At 44.1% G+C, this 19,357-nt stretch overlaps 1 protein-coding gene, 1 long non-coding RNA gene and 7 other non-coding genes across 10 annotated transcripts; all 9 read left to right on the top strand.

Annotated features, from left to right (window-relative positions):
* Positions 1–7,160: 7,160 nt before the first annotated feature.
* On the top strand, positions 7,161–10,309 carry LOC125415534 (uncharacterized). 2 transcript variants are annotated; one of them, XR_007236629.2, is made up of 11 exons: positions 7,161–7,263; positions 7,745–7,794; positions 8,002–8,083; positions 8,275–8,327; positions 8,620–8,643; positions 9,051–9,093; positions 9,265–9,300; positions 9,500–9,540; positions 9,788–9,822; positions 10,052–10,082; positions 10,218–10,309. It is a non-coding gene; the product is annotated as an uncharacterized LOC125415534 (long non-coding RNA). The 2 variants fall into 2 exon arrangements; XR_015003193.1 differs by lacking the exon at positions 10,052–10,082.
* On the top strand, positions 7,843–7,918 carry LOC125416011 (small nucleolar RNA SNORD26). The gene has a single exon (XR_007236738.1). It is a non-coding gene; the product is annotated as a small nucleolar RNA SNORD26 (small nucleolar RNA).
* LOC125416010 (small nucleolar RNA SNORD27) lies at positions 8,133–8,201 on the top strand. Its single transcript, XR_007236737.1, has one exon. It is a non-coding gene; the product is annotated as a small nucleolar RNA SNORD27 (small nucleolar RNA).
* Positions 8,478–8,550, top strand: LOC125416009 (small nucleolar RNA SNORD28). The gene has a single exon (XR_007236736.1). It is a non-coding gene; the product is annotated as a small nucleolar RNA SNORD28 (small nucleolar RNA).
* LOC125416008 (small nucleolar RNA SNORD29) lies at positions 9,133–9,196 on the top strand. Its single transcript, XR_007236735.1, has one exon. It is a non-coding gene; the product is annotated as a small nucleolar RNA SNORD29 (small nucleolar RNA).
* LOC125416012 (small nucleolar RNA SNORD30) lies at positions 9,365–9,433 on the top strand. The gene has a single exon (XR_007236739.1). It is a non-coding gene; the product is annotated as a small nucleolar RNA SNORD30 (small nucleolar RNA).
* On the top strand, positions 9,606–9,673 carry LOC125416013 (small nucleolar RNA SNORD31). Its single transcript, XR_007236740.1, has one exon. It is a non-coding gene; the product is annotated as a small nucleolar RNA SNORD31 (small nucleolar RNA).
* LOC125416014 (small nucleolar RNA SNORD22) lies at positions 9,859–9,984 on the top strand. Its single transcript, XR_007236741.1, has one exon. It is a non-coding gene; the product is annotated as a small nucleolar RNA SNORD22 (small nucleolar RNA).
* Positions 10,310–14,096: 3,787 nt separating the features above from the next.
* Positions 14,097–19,339, top strand: Wdr74 (WD repeat domain 74). Its single transcript, XM_048458515.3, has 11 exons — positions 14,097–14,223; positions 14,301–14,407; positions 14,494–14,615; positions 15,747–15,819; positions 15,948–16,094; positions 16,247–16,348; positions 17,970–18,070; positions 18,144–18,199; positions 18,508–18,653; positions 18,776–18,832; positions 19,121–19,339. The coding sequence occupies exons 1-11, from the start codon at positions 14,160–14,162 to the stop codon at positions 19,298–19,300; spliced, it is 1,155 nt and encodes a 384-aa protein (XP_048314472.2). The 5' UTR covers positions 14,097–14,159; the 3' UTR covers positions 19,301–19,339.
* Positions 19,340–19,357: the final 18 nt, after the last annotated feature.

Below are 19,357 nucleotides of genomic sequence, written 5' to 3'. Positions count from 1 at the left end.
ACATAGCAAGTTTGAGGCCAGCCTGGGCTACATGAAACCCCAACTAAGAAACAAGCAACAACAAAGACAAAAACAAAGTAAATACAACAGATATACTGGGGTAAGTAGATTATGTGAGGCCATAGTGAGAACTGAAGTCCAAGAGAAGGCCTAGAGGAGACATACACCAAAGTCAGCAGGAATGTACTGGTGAGAGAGGCATCTGCATCATTCAGAAGCTAAGTGGTGGCTCCACCACTGTCTAGAGCTGACAGTGAAGAAGGCAGAGACACAGTTGAGCCACTGAAGATGCAAAGATGAGTAGGAATGAACTACCACACTCATCACATGTAGCCACTGCACTAAGAAACACCGAGGCACAGCACATACAGAAGACCCTATCATGAGCTGAATACTGTCTGAACCTATCAAGTCCTAATGTCACACACACCCAGCAAGTCTTTGATAGCATGAAACGGTTCTTCCAGTCTGAAGCAAAACCAGAAAATAGAAGTGATAAAAGCAGGTAACCTAGACCCTATCGGAACCATCATTGTTTGTGTGTCATGTAAAAGGCATCTATGTAATAGAGGGTGTCCTGAATAGACTACATAAAGGAAGAAATGAAAAGAATTGTGGGTGCCAGTCATATTCTGAGACAGCCTTGAAAAACTAAGTAGAAGGAAGCTTGATGTAAGAAACACCTGTAATCCTAGCACTTTGGAAGCCTGAGGTAGGAAGATCACAAGTTCCAAACCAACCTGGGCTACAGAGGGAAACATGATCTCAAAAATAAAATAATCGTGGGAAATGGAGAGATGCTTAGTGGTTAAGAGCACTGACTGCTCTTCCAGAAGTCCTGAGTTCGACCACATGGTGCTTCACAAGCACCTGTAATGAGATCTGGTGCCCTCTTCTGGCCTGCAAGGACACACTGCTGGCAGAACACTATATACATAATAAATAACCCCCCCCCCAAAAAAAGCACTGACTGTTCTTCCATAAAACCAGAGTTCAATTCCCAGCATCCACAAGGCAGCTAAGAACAGTCTGTAATTTATCCACACTTCCCAGTGCCCATGCCTTCTGACTGGCCACCTGATGTATTTTGACGATCAGAACAATAAATGAAATGGAAGCAGAACATGAAAAAAAAATGTCTAATTCCAGTTCCAGGGGTTCCTAAGCCGCTTCTGGTCTCCAAGGGCACTGTACACTCATGGTGTACAAACATACATGCAGGCAAAAAACATGCATACACATAAGATAAATTTTTTAAATTAATTAATTTTTCTGTCTATTAATTAGACTGGGGTGTAGTTCAGTAGTAGGAGCACTTGCCCAGCACACATAAGGCCTGTGTTCAGTTCTCAGAACCATAGGAAACAAATAAAATTAAATTAGGGGCTGGTAAGATAATCTTGCATAGTCTCTGCTGTCAAGTATGACCTGAGTTTGAGCTGACTCATATGATGGGAGGAGAGAACTGATTCTCAAAAATGGTCTTCTGAACTCCATACTTGCAACATGGCACCTGCTCACATGAACAAGTAAATACACAAAAATAAATGATTAAATAAATAAATACAGCCAGGAAGTGGTGGCACATGCCTTTAACATCAGCACTAGGGAGGTAGATGCAGGCAGATATCTGAGTTTGAGACCAGCCTTGTCTACAAAGCAAGTTCCAGGACAACTTGGACCATACAGAGAAACCCTGTCTCAAAAAACCAAAAATATAAAACAAAATAAGGTCTGGAGAGATTACTTAGAGGTTAAGAGCACTAACTGCCCTTCCAGAGGTCCTGAGTTCAATTCCCAGCAACTACATGGTGGCTCACAACCATCTATAATGAGATCTGGTGCCCCCTTCTGGCCTGCAGGCATGCATGCAGGCAGAACACTGTATACACAATAAATAAATCCTTTAAAAAAAAATTAAAATGCATAGTGTTAGGGGTATAGCTCAGTGGCACAGTGTATATTCAGCATGTTCAAGTCCCTGTGCTGGATCTAGAACAAACTAAGACTGACAGATAGACAGAGAACTTTTCCCCTGGGTTTCCCAGTACCAAGAGAAGCTCTAGTCATTTGCACATTTCTTCACTACAGGGAGGCAGTGCCCCTTGCTACCAGGTGGGGGCAGGGTTGTTCTTTGACCAAACATTCATCAGAACTCTAACAGCAAGCTCATTTAATTCATAACCAGTGATGGGTGATCAATTGAACTGGAAAAGGATCAGTAAAAAAAAAAAAAAAATAGCGGGAGATTGAGGCAGGAGGAATGAAAATTCAAAACCAGCCCAAGCTCTCAAAACCAAAATATATATATACATCTGTATAGCTTAGTGGTTAAGCACCGCCTAGCATGCATGTACCTATCTAGCATCATCTTTCTCCATCTAGCTACCGTCTAAGCAGCGGAAGCAATAAACTAATAATTACATATTGAATTCTATTTGTGTCTTATACCTTGTTAGGTAATAGGAAAATGATTCACCTGCATAAGATTAAATCAGGAATTTTGTGACTAGTAGCAGTGGTGGCTCAGGCTCAGGGGAGGGAACTGGTGAGATAGCCCCAGCAAGTAAAGGCACTTGCTTCTGAAGCCTGGTAGTTAGTCCCTAGGACTCATATAACAGAGATGACCTCTGTTTTATCTCTGGGACCCATATAGTAAGAGAGAAACAACTCCTGAAAACTGCCTTCTGACCTTTACATATGTACTGTGGCATACCTGCACATGTGGGCTCATTCATACGCACAAAATAAATGCAATAAAGATTTGTTTTAAAAAGAAACAGATGGTCAATTTTAATTAGCAACTTGACATAACACAGAATCACCTGGGAAGAATCCCAATGAGGGATTAACTACATTGGGTTGACCTGTAGCCATGTCTGGGGGGGGGGGGGGTGATGTCTTAATTAAACTAACAGACGTAGGAAGACAAAGCCTGTGTATATGGCATCCTTCATTCTGTAGGAGTCCCGTGCTGTCTCAAAGAGGTTGAGCTGAGCACAAGCAAACAAGCAGGTGACCATGTTTGCATTTGTTTATTTTTATTCTTGACTTTTTTGAGGTTTGTCCTGATTCTCTGGTAATGATGAACTGTAACCTGAAACTGTAAGCTGTAATAAACCTCTCTTTCCTAAATTGCTTTTCGTTAGAGTGCTTTATAACAACAGAAAGCAAACTAAGGCAGAAATCAATTGGTAAGGAAGCAGTGTTTCTTTACAGCAGTAGTCATGAAACTGAACTGTACCCTAAGGACAGTGGAGAGTCACTGAAAGCTTGGGAATTGAGACAGGAACTTAAATTTTTAAAAAGGCTTTATTTTTATGTAAGGATGTTTTGTTTGCATGTATGTCTGTGCACCATGGGCACTCCCTTGGAAACCAGAAGAGTGTGTCAAATTCCCTGGAACTGAAATTACAGATGGTTATTAGCTGCCATATGGGTGCTGGGAATTGAACACCCTAGCTACAAAGTAAAAATGGACGAGAAGGGAAGAAATTGCAGTGTGACCATTTGTGGTTAAAATCAAAACACAAAACACTAGGGGGGAGGCTGGAAATGTAGCTCAGTTAGTAGAAGGCTTAGCATACAAAAAGATCCTGGTTTTGGTCAGGCAGTGATGGTACATGCCTGTAATCCCAGCATTCAGGAGGCAGAGGCAGGTGAATGTCTGTGAGTTTGAGGCCAGCCTGGTCTACAAAGCATATTCCAGGACAGCCAGAGATGAGAAACACTGTCTTAAAAAAGAAAAAGAAAAAAAAAAAGTCCTGGGTTTGAATCTCACTACCTCATAAAACCCTAGTCGGGCAGTGGTGGCACATACCCTTAATCCCAGCACTCGGGAGTCAGAGGCAGGCAGATCTCTGTGAGTTCAAGGCCAGCCTGGTCTACAGAGTGAGTTCCAGGACAGGCTCCAAAGCTACACAAAAACCAAAAACCAAAAAACAAACAAACAAACAAACCTGTAATCCCAGTATTTAGAGGGTAGAGGCTAAGAACTGACAAGGCAATACTGAAGGGACACTAGTGCCACTCAAGCATAAGGCCCTAGCAGGCCTTGCCCTTCTCCCTATTCAGCTAGTCACTAAGGTCTAATATTTCCCTAGCAGGCCTAATTAAAACTAAAGACCTCATCCTAATATAGGGTTCCTCCTTTACCTTTATAAACTGCCATAAGCTTATGTGCCATGTCTGTCCCCCTCCACCCAGAGGCATTCCTTTGTCCCTCCAGGACAGATACCCCTGCTCCCTTTCCCCTGGCCCCTTGATCCTTTACCACAGCATCCTAGCCCATTCTAACAAAGACCTTCTCTTTTTCTCTTAAGAATGACACCTGCAAGGTCATTTGCTGCTGTTTTCCTGAGTCTTCCTGAGTCAGAAAGCAGTCACTTTAATTTTTCTTCCCTGCTTAATTAATAAGGAATCTCTCTGTGAAAACACACGTTTGGGTGTGGTTTCTGCCTCATTCTGAGTCTGAAAGGGAGTCCCTGCTGCGCCTGATTCCCTTTCAAATATAGCAATCACAAAATGCCCAATCGATCATGGTGCAAGCCTTTAATCCCAGCACTTGGAGGAAGCAGAGGCAGGCAGTTCTTTGTGAATTTGAGGCCAGTCTGGTCTACGGAGCTAGTTCCAGGACAGCCAGGACTATTACACAGAGAAACCCTGTCTCAGAAAACCAAAAATAAAATAAAATGTCCAAATCAGTAGACAATAAAAAATTACAAATATTTACTTCCAGAATAGACAATCTCCAGTGAAGGTGGGCCTGCTTTTCATCCAGGCACTCAAGCTTGAATATTCCCAAAATCTGGATCATTTTCCTTAACTGGTCAAATATAGAAATCAGAGTAACTAAGTAACGGTTCTGCCCCCGTGGCCAGGAAGTGATTTGGGGTAACTTAATAAAATATTCACTTCTCTCATCTGGAAAATGGGATTTTGTTTTGGTTTGTTTTTGTTTTCTTTTTAATTTTAACTTATATTAAGTCTGTGTAAATATATGCCATGTATGTGCAAGTGCCCAAGAAGCCCAGAAAAGGGAGTTATGTTCCCTGGAGCTGAAGTTACAGGTGGTTGTTAGCAACACAACATGGGTACTAGAAGCTGAACTTGGGTCCTCTACAAGAACAGCATTTAATTTTAACTGCTGAGCCATCACTTCAACCCCTGTTCTAAATACTTCAGAACCGAAAGAAAGGAAAGAAAGAAGGAAAGAAAGAAGGAAGGAAGGAAGGAAGGAAAAAAGGAAGGAAGGAAAGAAGGAAGGAAGGAAGGAAAGAAATTGTTCAATGGTTAAGAGAACCAACTGCTCGACCAGAGGACCCTGGTTCAATTGACAGCACCTAAATAGCAGAGTACAACCATCTGTTAACTCCAGCCTCAGAGGATCCAAGGACCTCATCTGGTCTCTATGGGCACTGCATGCACATGGTACACAGACATACATGCAGGCAATACACTCATATAAAATTGTTTGTAGTGGGGAGTGGGAGACAAAGACTAGCCTAGCAAGGTCAAAAGAAAGAAAAGGTGGGGAGGCTCTAGTCATATGTCATGGTACCACCCTCTCCTAGCCTCCTTGGGCACCAGGCACACATATAGCATGCCTGTATAGATATAAGGAAAACATTCACAGACATAAAATAAATAAGTATAAAACAAAACAAATCTAAATTTACTGGGGGTTGGAGAGATGGCTCTGCCTGCCCCTGCCTCCACAGTGCTGGGATTAAAGGCCAAAATGTCCAGCATGTTTTTTTACTAAATTTTAAATTCATTTAATTTAGGTATATGAGTGTCTTGCCTGCATGCAAGTATAAGTATTGCATGTGTGCCAGGTGACCTTAGAGGTCAGAAATGGGTATTAGATCTCCTGAAACTTGAATTGCCAATGGCTGTGAGCTGGGAATTGTACCAACATCTTCTACAAGAGCAACCAGTTCTGATTTTGTAATCAGGCTGTCTGTATTTATACCTTGGAACTAATATTGCTTATCTGGATAACATCCAGTAAATTACTTAATCTCTTTAGGCCTCAGGTTCTTCATCTATGACTTAACCTTAACACCTTCCAACTCGAATAGCAGGATTATTAAATGAGGTCATGCAGAAGAACAATTAGCAAGAGAGTAATAAGTGTTGACAACGAAAGCTTAGGCACATAGATGTTTGTTATACATGACTAATGGTGTTGGGCGGTGGTGCCACACGCCTTTAACCCCAGCACTAGAGTTCGAGACCAGCCTGAGCTACAGAGCAAGTTCCAGGGCAGGCTCCAAAACTACAGAGAAACCCTATCTCGGGAAAAAAAAAAAAAAAAAAGAGTAATGATGTGATGCCAGTCTATAGCTAACTGTGACCTAGACAATTGGTAAATTTAAGAACCTCCCCCAGAGCTCTCATTTCTAAGACCACCCATGTGTAAATGGAGGTTGTCGATGTCCGATGTCCCTGCCTCTTGGTATTGTGAACAAACAATTATAGAATGCTTGAAACGGTAAACCCATTTGGGTGGAGAGGTGTCACACTCAGTAGTAGACCACTTGTCTACACATGCAGATAGCCCCAGGTTTAACTATAGCACTGTTAAGAACAAAAACATGCGACATGCTCCATAAATGACACCTAGTGTTGGCCCTACTTCAATTCGGGCCAAGATGAATCTGTCTCCAGAATGACGCGGGGGCATCGAGGTCTGACTCCGTTTCCCTAAAAGGCTCCATGCAAGAGGTCTCCAACCGAGCTCAGCCAGTGGTCCAGTACCTGAGTCGCCCCCTGCGCTGACAGCTTGGACGTCAGGCCCCATCTGCGCGCCGGGCGGCTGGCGGGGAACCACGACGCCGCCGGTGGAGTGTTCATTAGGTTCGGGATCCATAGAGATGGATCTACAGGCGGCTTTAGCGTAAGAGAGGGCACGTAAAGAGATGGGGACCGGAGACCGTAACGCAATCAAACCGGAGAGGTCACGAAGCCAACCTCCAGCGATGACGTTTCATTTGCCGTGGGTTGGAAACACCTGGCTGCAGCAGGGCGTGACGCCGCATTCCCCTACAGCGCCTGCGCCACTTTCGCGCCACAAATTAGAGGCGGAGCGCTCTTCACGCGCCTTAGTGGAACTCTCTACCCACAATTCCTCCGGCTCGCAGGCGTTTCCGTGGGCGCATGCGTCCCTGCTGGTCCCTCCTCCAAATCCCGTGGTCCTCTGCGAAATGATATTTAAGTGTCGTCCGTTGTCCTTTTCGGTCTCATTTTTCTGTGCGCCATGTAAGTACTCTTTCCTTTGATTGGGTTTCTTTTTTTTAAACCAAACTCACGCTGTATCCGCGGCTGGCGACGATCTTATCTTGCAGATATCTGCCTGCCTTTGTTGTAATTAAAGGCATGAACCACCACGCGTGGCTTTTCCTTAAGCAATTGTTTTTGCTGGTTTTAGTTGCTTTTAGAGCCCGCGTGAACAAAGCGCTTCCCAGACGTGATTCTGTGTAACGTGGGTAACTGGGGCAGGGACGTTAGTTAAGTTTAGGGGTCTTCAGGACCTCGGAAACAGCAGGACTTTGTGAAGGACAAAATGGTGGCGGCGGTGCAGGGCCATCCCCGATGATGATTTCCTTTTCACAGACCTGTACTGATTTCCATGAGGATAAGTAATTCTGAGGAGGCTGGCCCGGTACCTAAAGCCTTCTGCCCCCACCCAGATTTCTCTTAAACGGAGGCGTAGAAATAACCAAATGCTAATTCGTTCCAGATTTGGGATGATTGTATACGGAAACATGGAAGTGTGCGTCCTTTTTAAGAGTAAGTACTTACGGCTTAACTAGTTTTTGGTTGCTGTGGGTAAATGTGTTACCGGGATGATATAAAAGCTGAACTCTCTCTTTCTGATGGTGCAGTGGAGAGAACATAAAAATCTCTGAGTAGCGCAAGTCTGCGGCAGATACCTGGGTTTGGTTTAGAGGGAAGACTGTTACTGAAGTGTTTTCGTTTCCATTTTCTCTTGCTCAGATATGGTTAATGAAAGCGGAGTTTACAATTTGGAACAAGGCTAGATTGACCTTACAAGTAGGACGTTTTGTTGGCAGTTCAGGTGGGTGATCATGGTTCACGCGGACAAGAGGGAGCACGTCTAGATGACCACTTAATGATGAGTGTAAATGACAAGCATATGCCTGAATTGTAGTGATGTCATCTCTCTGCTGAAAAGTGGGCTTATGAGGATGGAGGGGGACTGGGATGGCTATAAATAACTAAATTAAGTAATTTGATTTTCCTGTCCAGCATCCTGTAACGATATTCTGAGGAATGCAGACGACCTCCCAGGATGAATACAGGTAATTGCCCAAATGAGGCTGTGATTTTCCATGGCTGGAGAGTCTAATGGGAAAACATCGAAGCAGCACACAGTTCTCTTAGCTGCTGATGTGTTCTGCTTTTTAAAGGGCACCATCTCAATAGTCCCATTCATTAAAAACCAAGTCACTGTCAGATGATTTGAATCAATGTGCTGATGCTCTGTGAAGGTTGAATTAATAGCATGTTAGAGTTCTGATGGCAGTTGGTGGCGATGAAGAAGTCCTGGTCCATCTTGATGGTTGAAAATAACTGATTACTACTCTTTTCCAGGTTGTCCTGATGGCTTGTCTAAAGGTGAGTTCATATTGATGGAGCTGAACTTGTTTAGACTGATGGAATTGTCACCCTCCTTTAGTCATAGTATTCTGGTGTTTCTCTGATAATTCAATGTGCCTCCTTATTTCTCCTAGATACTTAGGCACAGATAATCAAAGTCAAGCAGTACTGAATATTTTGCTAGTGGGGTGACTGACAATTGGTTTTATAAGAGCCAAATAACAAGGGGGTGAATTATAGCATGCTCCTGGCTGTCTGTTAGAAATAGTAAGATAACTAGGCATGGTGAGATACTGAGCTTCCTGAACCCGGCACTGACGAGGCAAGAGAATCTCTGAGTTCTAGGGCTACACGGAAACCCTGTCTCAGGAAAAAAAGGTATTAACTATTGCTGAAATTTTAGCTAATTAACTTTCTTTATTTAGGAGAAGATAATTCCTGTATGCCATCAATCGCCAGCATTCAGAGGTTAGCTGATTTTTTTTTTGATAGGGTCCATGTAGGCAGTTTCTGTGATGAATCAACTAGCTCACTATGACTACCAATGAAAACATAAGAACACCTGAGAAACTGAATAGTAGAGTGTGGGTGTGGCTGTATATCAAGCCGTTCATCCAACAGTTTGCTCCTTTTCTGCAGGTTCTGTTGGCAGTAGCGGTCCTTGCTGGTTCAGAGGTAAGTACAGTGTATTCATACATGTGACATTGGGTTTCAAGTTCCTGGAGGCATTTGATGAGCTTCATGTGATGACTTTCATAGAATCTCGTTCGGCTGATGGTTGCTGTTGAGACTTGGAAATCTGAATTATCACAGAAAAGTGGGTTACATCAAGACAATTTATTGCATGTTTTAAGCGTTGACTATCTTTTTTCAGATCTGGTGTCTGGCCTAGAGCTGAGGAACCAACTTTGCCAGGTAAATGCTTTTGTAATGCTATTTACTGTGTAAATTGTGTAATGATTTGGTCTAGTAAATTCCTGCTCACCAGTGATGAGTTGAATACCGCCCCAGTCTGATAACTGTGGAGAAAGGTATTTTCTGAGTTGTGAGATAACGCTGGATCAGTTGTGAGAACTATTAAGTTAGTGTATGAATTCTGTAAAATAAGCTTTCATTACAAGCAGTAAGGATAATGGCCCTATTCTCTGCTCTGTCTCTGCAGGGAAGTTGGGCGCATCATCACACGGCTGGGATAAGGTGAGAAAGCATGGGTGTGTAAGGTGTGAACTAGTTTCCCCATGAAGAAACTTTCACATGTCTTACTTCCTGTCCTAGCCCCAGAGCCTGAAAAGGTGAACCCACTGGGGCTGGCTGGGGGAAAAGAGGAAAATTTGTTCCAGAAGGAACTGTCTGAGGGACTGAGTTTTTATAGAGAGGAAAGAATTGTCACGTGATAAGAGATAAAAGGTAGCTTGTCTTTTCCTAGGTCTGAAGAATGAAGAACCTGTGAATGGTAGGTAGGTAACTAGGTAGTTGGTATTGAGTGGGCATGCTGGAATTTTGGTTAGGCAAAAGGTGTATCTGGAAGGCAGAGGGTTGTCCATGGTGCATTTGGCATGCTAAATCAACTTAATTAAAACTTACTTTTACAGGAATGCAGATCTCCAAGAACAAAGATCTCTGTTCCCTCAATAATTTGTAGTTGTGTATCATCATTCACTTAATAAAATTGTTTGCCATTTGTTGTTTGGTTTATCTGTTTGGCAGAATAAAGGAGGTTTGGGTGGAATATAGGAATTTGGGTCCAAAGGCCAGGTAGCATGTGGCTTTTTTAAAATGTCCTGAAAATTTCTTTGCCCTGTGATTGCCTCCCTATACCAGGACTGTGCCCCCGTGGGGTTAATAGAATCTACTAGGCTACAGTAGTGCATGCCTTTAATCCCAGGCAGAGGCAAGTCGGCCAAGTCTATAACAGCTAGTTCCAGGACAGGCTCCAAAGCTGTAGAGAAACCAAAAGAAAGTAACAGTAGTGGTATATGACAGTTGACCATTTGGTATTTTACACTGAACTTCTGATGACCATGTTTGCCTAGAAGTGATATGATGAAGCCCCATGTCTACTACCATTTGGGGGCTTTCATTGTTTTGCCCGTTTGGATCACATTTATGAGGATCAAGCATGAGAACGGCCAGGCTTAATACCTACTGAGCTATTTTCCCCATCTCCCTTGAAGGTTGCATGGTTTCTAGGAATCAAGTTTTGGGATATTGCTAGTTAATGTGCTAGTAGGTTTTTGATTGGAGGTTTTCTGAGAACTGGGTTTGTTTTCCACTGTTACCCTGAGATTGTGAGTTACTATCAAGCTTGCCACACCAGTTTCATATGCTGTTGTCGCCAGGTTAGTCTATCCTTAACTGAAAACCTGTCTGCCAATACCAGTTGCTTGATGGTGATGTTGAACCCTAGGTTTCATGACGTCCTCAGAATCATTTGAAATACCGGCTGCTAAACATGATGGCCATACCCTGCAGCACTAGCACAAAGGCACAGGTGAATCTGTTAATCCCCACCTCCAAGAATAAACCTACTACCACAGATTAAAGCCAAATTTGAAGGTGGATAGGATCTAAGTACATATGCAGGTTCCCGGAAAAACACCCAGAATCTCTTGAGAGGCATAGAAAGTAAAACTCATTATACATCGAGTTTCCAATCACTGATTCCAGTCTGCCGCTCTTCTGCCGTATGTGATCAAACATTGCCAACGGAGCAAACTTGATTAGAGGAATGAAAAAAACGTGATTATCTTTCAAAGCTTCCAGCATTTCAAGTTCTTAGTCCTAGACTTGTAGATCAGAGGCATTTTGTATCATGCATAATAATCCAAGCTTAAAATGTAATTTTTGGTGTCACAAGTCCTGTGCTAACTCGTCCAAAAAAACTAGTAACAAGGCTGAAAACAAGACTGTCAAACTACTCTGTCTTCCTGTCTCCTGCCAAAATGAAAAGAACAGAAAAGGGGACAGACCTTGGCAAAAAAAATTAATCATTAGGTAAGGCTGTGGAGTATGAGAAGCCATTGTGACCCTTTGTGTGTGTAGTTAAGGGGGGCAGGCTGGAGAGATGGCTCAGCAGTTAAGAGCACATAATGTTCTTCCAGAGACCCACAACTGTAATTCTGTAATCTGTAAATAGGACACCACACAGGAATACATGCAGGCAAAACCAAAGTGCATAAAATAAAAACTACTAAAAAGTAGTTGGGGACAAGGCCAGAATGGTTGATTTCTAAATTCATACCCAGGTTGTTCTTCCCACTAAAGCACCAGGGCATTCTGCCACATGTTCACTAATGGTTCCCGGGTTCTGTTCTTTCATTTTTCTTATCTTTTTTTTCGAAACAGGGCTTCTCTGTATTTTTGTGCCTGTCCTAGGACTTGTAGAGCAGGCTGGCCTCAAACAGAGATTCACCTGTCTCTGCCTCTTGAGTGCTGGGATTAAAGGCATGCATCACCACTGCCCGACTCGGGGTTTCTTTGTTTAAAGCTTTGCAGCATATATTTGGGAGAACCTTTCTCCCACACACTTTTTTTTAAATGACTTACTTTTTTTTTTAGTCTTTTTTTTAAAAGATTATTTATTTATACAGTGTTCTTTCTGCATGTGTGTCTGCATGCCAGAAGACACCAGATCTCATTGCAGATGGTTGTGAGCCACCATGTGGTTGCTGGGAATTGAACTCAGGACCTCTGGAAGAGCAGCCAGTGCTCTTAACCTCTGAGCCACTGCTCCAAGCAAATGCACACATCTTTGTCTTTTTTGAGACAGGGTCTCAGTTTCAGTCCTCCCTCTGTAACCCAGACCCAATCTTTTGAGTATTGGAATTAAAGTGTGTTCTACCACACTTGACTTAAAAGAGAGATGTTTCATATTAACCTTGCAAATTTGTGTTTTCCAAAGTAGAGCCTTTTTTATTTTTTCTATTATGGAGTCTCAATGTGAACAAATAAAACAATGTGGTCTCTACTTTTCAAAACTGACCTAAACGGATTGACAATTTCACTTTCCATCTTTAGTTTTCATTTATAATCAAGAATGAAGTCACACGTTGGGCGGTGGTGGTGGTGCCTGCCCTTAATCCCAGCACTCGGGAAGCAGAAACAGACCTGTGAGTTCAAAGGCCAGCCTGGTCTGCAAAGTGGATTCACTAAACCCTTGGCAGATCTTGGTGAGTTCGAGGCCAAACTGGTCTACAGAACGAGTTCCAGGACAGGTTCAAAGCTACAGAGAAACCTTAAAAATATTCAGTTTTAATTTATGGTCAAGAATGAAGTCACGTGCCAGGCAGTGGTGGCACACGCCTTAAATCCTAGCACTTGGGAGGCAGAGGCAGGCGAATATCTGTGAATTTGAGACCAGCTTGGCCTACAGAGTGAGTTCTAGGACATCCAGGGCTATACAGAAAAACCCTGTCTCGAAAAACAAAACAAAAGCAAAAGCAGAAAGAAAAAAAAAAGGAAGGGAGGAAGGAAGGAAAGAAGAAAAGAATGAATCACTTCTGAAATTCCTTTAATAGTGCGGGACATAGCCAACACAGGATAGAGAGACCGATGAGAGCAGGCTCCACCCACCCAGCATGGCAGTTCAGAAAGCATGCTTTTCACTGGCAGCGCAAAAATAATCCTTACTTTTCAGTTCTCCATAAACAAGATTATCCTGTTTGTAGTTTTCCGTTTCTTTGGTTTTTGTTTTTTCCGTAAAGCTAAAACAAGGTGGGATTGGCAGAGTTTTGCGGTCCCTACTTTTCCAGCTTCCAGAATGGCGCTGTCCAAGCTGAGCGTGTTTGAAACCAGTCTGTAATCCCCAACTACTGTGAGGCTGAGTCAGAACTATAAAATCAAGCCCCTGGTTGGAGAGATGGCTCAGTGGTTAAGAGCATTGCCTGCTCTTCCAAAGGTCCTGAGTTCAATTCCCAGCAACCACATGGTGACTCACAACCATCTATAATGGTGCCCTCTTCTGGCCTGCAGACATACAGACAGAACATTGTATACATAATAAATAAATAAATATAAATAAATAAATAAATAAATAAAATCAAGCCCCGCCTAGATTACAAAGTGGGTTCATGGCTAACCTGGTTTATAAAAAAAAAAAAAAAGCGGACCTGAGCTATAATATACAGGGGTTGCGAAGTCCTAGGGTTAATGACAGGAGCGCTCCTCCGCACTTTGTTTCTTGCGGTTTGTTTGTTTGTTTGTTTGTTTGTTTGTTTTTTGAGACAGGGTCTCCTTGTGTAGCCCTAGCTGACCAGTAACCCACAAAGTTCCACCTGCCTCTGACTGCCTCCGGGGTGCTGCGATGAAAGACCTTTTACAAAGGGTGGGGGATAGGAGGGGAGGAAGGGAGAAAGTAAAGGGGGGGGGGGAGAAAGAAAGAGGAGGGGGAGAGGAGAGGAGGGGAGAGGAGGGGAGGGGGGAGGAGAGGAGGGGAAGGGAGAGGAGGAAGTTCCGTGTCGTCAAGATTTGAATCCGGCGCCCCCTGATGATGCAGGTAGTAGCGCGCCGGAAGTCGAGTCATCGGCTGCTCTGCGATGGCGGCCACCTCTCCGCTAGGAAACCATGTGTGGGTCGGCACCGAGACGGGGATCCTGAAAGGTGAGTGTTTGAGTTGTTCGTCCGAAAGTGTAATAGTCGCTTGTCAATCCAGCGTGACTGACGTCCTCGTCCCTCAGGGGTGAACTTTCAGCGGAAACATGCGTCAAACTTCACGCCGTCCGGACAGCCGAGGCGTGAGGAGGCGGTGAATGCTCTATGCTGGGGCGCAGGTGGCGAGACCCAGGTGAGTGACCACTCGCTCGGCCTGAGCTAGGAGACGGGCCCGGCAGCCCTGCTCTTCTCCCATCCTTCCCTTCTCTCTGCTGGCAGATCTTGGTGGGCTGCGCGGACAGGACTGTGAAGCACTTTAACGCCGAGGAGGGTACATTCCAGAGGCAGAGACACTGCCCAGGCGGGGAGGGCACATTCCGAGGTCTCGCCCAGGCCGATGGGTAAGGAGCATACCCTAGCTCAGGTCGCAGGAAGAGCATTGAGTCTCCCTTGGGTGAAGTGAATGCTGAAGTTAAACCCTTATATGATACAGCCTATGGGTGATTGCAAACCGTGTTCTTGCTTTCATTCATTCCTATAACATGCATTTATCGGAAAGCTACTGAATGCCAGATATCAGGGAAAAGTACAAGGGTCTGGGTAAAATATGTGCCTTCATAAAGTTTGCATCCAACAGTTTTTGTCCTGACTACTTTATACTATTCTGTGCAAGTATTCTCATGCTTTTAAGTAGTGATTGACAAAAACCAACAAGATAATGAAACTTCCAAGAGATGACTAGGAAGGAAGATTCCCATAGGTTAGGTTAGTTATCTTTAGTTATCTAGGTGCAGCTTCTCTAGATTGGAGAGAAGACTGCGTTAGTAATTCAATAGGTGGGCTCCAGAAAGAATATGCAGAGGATGGAGTTTTGAACTGGGTCTTGACGTACAAGAATAATCTTGACAGTCAAGAGATAAGAACATCCTAAAAAGCAGACACTAACTGAACAGAGACTAAGTGTTAAAAGACTAATAGGACAAATAGCATTTGGAGGTTGAAGTCAAGGAAGCATTTTTTTTATGCAGGTGGGTTTGGCTTTGTATTTGGTTGAGATTAAATGGAAAGGGCTTTTGTTCTAAGTTGAGATTGTATTTCATTGATAATGGAGAATACGTTGGGTTTTGTACGGGAAGTGCCATGGACCCAGCTCTGAGCCTGTAGGAGTGAGGAGCATTAGAGCTGCTGTTTGCCACAGCCCAGGCAAGCAATATAGAGCTAAAATCTAGGTAGGCAGATGTGACGAAGAGCATAGGTTCAGGCTGTCCAGAACCTGGGAAAAGGTTTGGGCTTCTTGATTTATGTGTTATTGTTGTTTGGTTTGTGTTCGTTTGTCTTTGAGATAGGGTCTCATATAGCCAGGATGGCCTTGAATTCAATAAGTAGTTCAGGCTGACTTTGAATTCCTGGTGCCATGCCGCCCCCCCCCCCCCCGCCCCCGCACCACTTCCCATGCCCTTTACAGGTAGGTATGAACCACTAAACCTGGTTTACACTTTTTAAAATCCCAATGTTCCTTTCTCTGATTGTAGCACCCTTATTACGTGTGTGGATTCTGGGATCCTTAGAGTCTGGTGTGACAATGACAAGGAAGCATCTGACCCAGTAAGGTTCACCTGCCCTAGTGGTTGGAGAGAGTGGGAGCCAGGGCGTAGGGGTCTAATGGGGAATTTGGTGGGCAGAAGATTAACGGCTAAGGACTCTGGGACTGACTTGCCTTTAATTCTTTTCAGCTCTTGGAACTGAAGGTGGGTCCTGGGGTGTGTAGGATGCGCCAAGACCCAGCACATACTCATGTGGTTGCCACATGTGGGAAAGAGAATGCTTTGAAAGTATGGGACCTACAGAGATCTGAGCAGCCAGTGTTCAGGGCCAAGAATGTAAGTGATAAGGGATGGGGCGGGGGGGGGGATGCTTTCTTTGAAGTTGGAGGCCACTGACTGTGATTGGGGCTTATATGGGCTTTCGGGGGATGGAGGACTGAAGGAGCAGGTCAAGCTTACCTTGTGTTCCATGTGTACCTTCATACCAGGTGCGGAATGATTGGCTGGATCTACGGGTTCCTATTTGGGACCAGGATATACAGTTCCTCCCTGGGTCACAGAAGCTTGTCACATGCACAGGATACCACCAGGTGAGACTCTTTTGCTTATTCCTGGATTGAAACAACTTTCTAGAAAAAACTGTCTCCTAGCAGAATAGGTTCCCATGCTGTCTCACTGTCGTCTTCTCTCCTGGGCTCTCAAAGGAGTTCATATTTCCTCAGCTGGTCAAGCCCATGGCTGAGCCAATGACTTTCCCTTTACTGCATTCTAGGATACAATTTCTTAAACTATGACTTTCTATTTTTCCTACCTAGAAGGGAAAACAAAGGGAGTATTCCTTTCACACTAGGTTCCATAGGGAACAGATATCATGAGTAGATATCAGGTTGGCTGTCAAGACAATTATATAGTCCTCCCATCTACTACTAACCAGGCTCATGAGATCTGACAAGATTGGGCGTATTCTGGTCAAATTTGTAGTCCTCATGTGTTGTAAAATATTGTTTATGCTGTGGAACATTTGTATAATGATGCAAACATGTATTGCATTTGTTTATGTTACATTTGTTTAACTCTGTGAAGCTGTGATCCTTTGCCTGTCTAAAGCACTTGATGGTCTAATAAAGTCTAATAAAGCTGAATAGCCAATAGCGAGGCAGGAGAAAGGATAGGTGGGGCTGGAAGGCAGAGAGTATAAATAGAAGGAGAAACCTGTGAGAAAAAAAGAGGAAGAAGGAGCAAGAACAAGGAGAGGAGGACTCGAGGGGCCAGTCACATACCCAGCCACAGAGGAAGAGTGAAAGTAAGATATACAGAAGAAAGAGAAAGGTCTAAGTCCAGAGGCAAAAGGTAGATAGGATAATTTAAGGAAAGCTGGATAAAAAACAAGCTAAGTTAAAGTCGGCATTCATAAGTAAGAAAAAGACTTCATGTATATGGTTTATTTGGGAGCTGGGTAGTGGGCCCCCAAGATTATGTAAAGAGCCAAAGAATAAAAGAAAAAGCAAGAGCAATATTCATGTGTCTAATATACTTTGAGGACACCTTTCTGGTCTCAGCTCTTGGCTAGGGATCTTTTGTGACTTATTTCATTTGAAGTTCTGAGACTCGAGCAGGTTGGGTCACTAGTTGCCATTTGTATAGTCCTTCACATTAAAGTCTAATTTAGATGCTAGGCCTTTGTTCATAACATATGAAGAGCTCCCCACCCCTCCCTTGGTAAGGCTAAGCTTTCCTGCTTGAAATCCACCACCCCCTAGCTTTGGTCCAGCTTGCTTTTCTGTTTCTCTGCTACCATCAGATGCGCATACGAGAGACAAAATATTTACATATATTCTCAGACATAGACATCTGCCCTCAGCCGGTGCTCGTGCTCCTAAGCAGTTCTTGCCCAAACATTCTGAGATGAGATGAGGGACATACCTCAAATGAGGAAATTTCTCTGAGGGGCTTATAAATAGTAAGCAGTCTTGCCAGGCACCCCTTTAATCCAAGCACTCAGGAGGCAGATGTGAGTGGATCTCTGTGAGTTTGAGGCCAACCTGGTCTACAGAGCAAGTTTCAGGACAGCAAGAGCTACACAGAAAAATCCTGTCTTGAAAAAAAGAAAACTAAATAGTAAGCAGTCTTCAGAAGGATGATACTAGAGATGAAGATAATTGGGGCCAGTGTAGGTAAGGATACTCTTGTGATACCACAGTCTTCCTCTAGGTCCGTGTCTATGATCCAGTCTCTCCTCAGCGCCGGCCAGTCCTAGAGGCCACCTATGGAGAGTACCCACTGACAGCCATGACCCTTACTCCTGAGGGCAAGTGAGTATTGAGGGGAGAGAATCTGGAATGACTCCAGAAGTTGTACTGAGCCCCTGTCTGGTCTCCTCCATAGTTCTGTCATCGTAGGGAACACTCATGGGCAGCTAGCAGAAATTGATTTTCGGAAAGGTGAGTGGACAACGGATTGCTTGAGCGGGGGAGGGGCAAACAGAAAGGTAGTACGGGGTGGGGGGCAGGTCACTGAGCCCTGACAGTGCCACATTCCTTCCCTGGGTTCAAGTTCTGGAATTACCAAAAACTGGCTTTGGACTAGTTATTTGGTCCCTGTGTCTTTGTTTCCTTACCTGTAAAATTGGAATATCACTGGTAACTCAGGTATTTTGAAGATTAAGTACTGAAACATAAGTGGCTTGAACAGTAACTAAGTAAATGTCCATCAGCTAGGCAGCTAGCACTGATTCCTCCACCTTCTCCAGGGCGTCTACTGGGCTGTCTGAAGGGGCTGGCAGGCAGTGTCCGTGGGCTGCAGTGCCACCCTTCTAAGCCCCTATTAGCCTCTTGTGGCTTGGACAGAGTCTTGAGGATACACAGGATCCGAAATCCACGTGGGTTAGAGCATAAGGTGAGAGTCCAGCCCTCTAGCATTCACTCCAACATCTTTTTCTGGAGCCTCTCCTGCTCCCTGTGCCCCACATTCAAGTTTCTGTCTCAGCTCATCTGGACTCGACCCCTTTTATTTTACAGGTTTATCTCAAGTCTCAACTGAACTGCCTCCTCCTGTCAGGCAGGGATAATTGGGAGGTGAGCAACTACTTAGGTGTAGGAATGTGAGAGCCAAAGGCATGATGACAAGGAATTCTCGGTGGAGAGAATGGGAGGCAGCTTAAACACAGACCACGGCTGTCTCTTTACTGTAACTTAATTTCCCTGAGGGATGTTCAAGCCTTTATAGGCTTATCGCCAAGGGTGAGGTACTCCAGAACACAATAGCTTTGGTTTCTAGATCAAAGTAGTGGTGTCCAGAGGCATTATCTTTCTGCCAATCTACTCCCTTGACACTGATTCTTGAGTTTCCTTCTCACTCATCAGGATGAGCCTCAAGAACCTCAAGAGTCCAACATGGTGCCCCCAGAAGACACAGAGACAGATGAACTTTGGGCATCTTTGGAGGCAGCTGCCAAGCGGAAGCTCCCCGATTTGGATCAGACACAAGTGACGCTCCAAACAAGAAGAAAGAAAAAGAAGCGGCCTGGATCCACCAGTCCTTGAAAGACCCTTGCTCATTTTGTTAATAAACAGTCCAACATACACAGATCCTGAACCTTT

The sequence above is a fragment of the Myodes glareolus genome, chromosome 7 (genome assembly GCF_982192425.1).
Source record: "Myodes glareolus chromosome 7, mMyoGla1.1, whole genome shotgun sequence".
NCBI classification, from domain to species: Eukaryota; Metazoa; Chordata; class Mammalia; order Rodentia; family Cricetidae; genus Myodes; species Myodes glareolus.
This window is presented reverse-complemented; position numbering and strand designations above follow the sequence as displayed.

Coding starts and splice junctions, on each gene's coding strand:
- Wdr74 (XM_048458515.3), top strand. CDS start 14,160: ATGGCGGCCACCTCTCCGCTAGGAAACCATGTGTGGGTCGGCACCGAG. Junction 18,200..18,507: donor AGAAATTGATTTTCGGAAAG/GTGAGTGGACAA, acceptor CACCTTCTCCAG/GGCGTCTACTGGGCTGTCTG. Junction 18,654..18,775: donor CACGTGGGTTAGAGCATAAG/GTGAGAGTCCAG, acceptor TTTATTTTACAG/GTTTATCTCAAGTCTCAACT.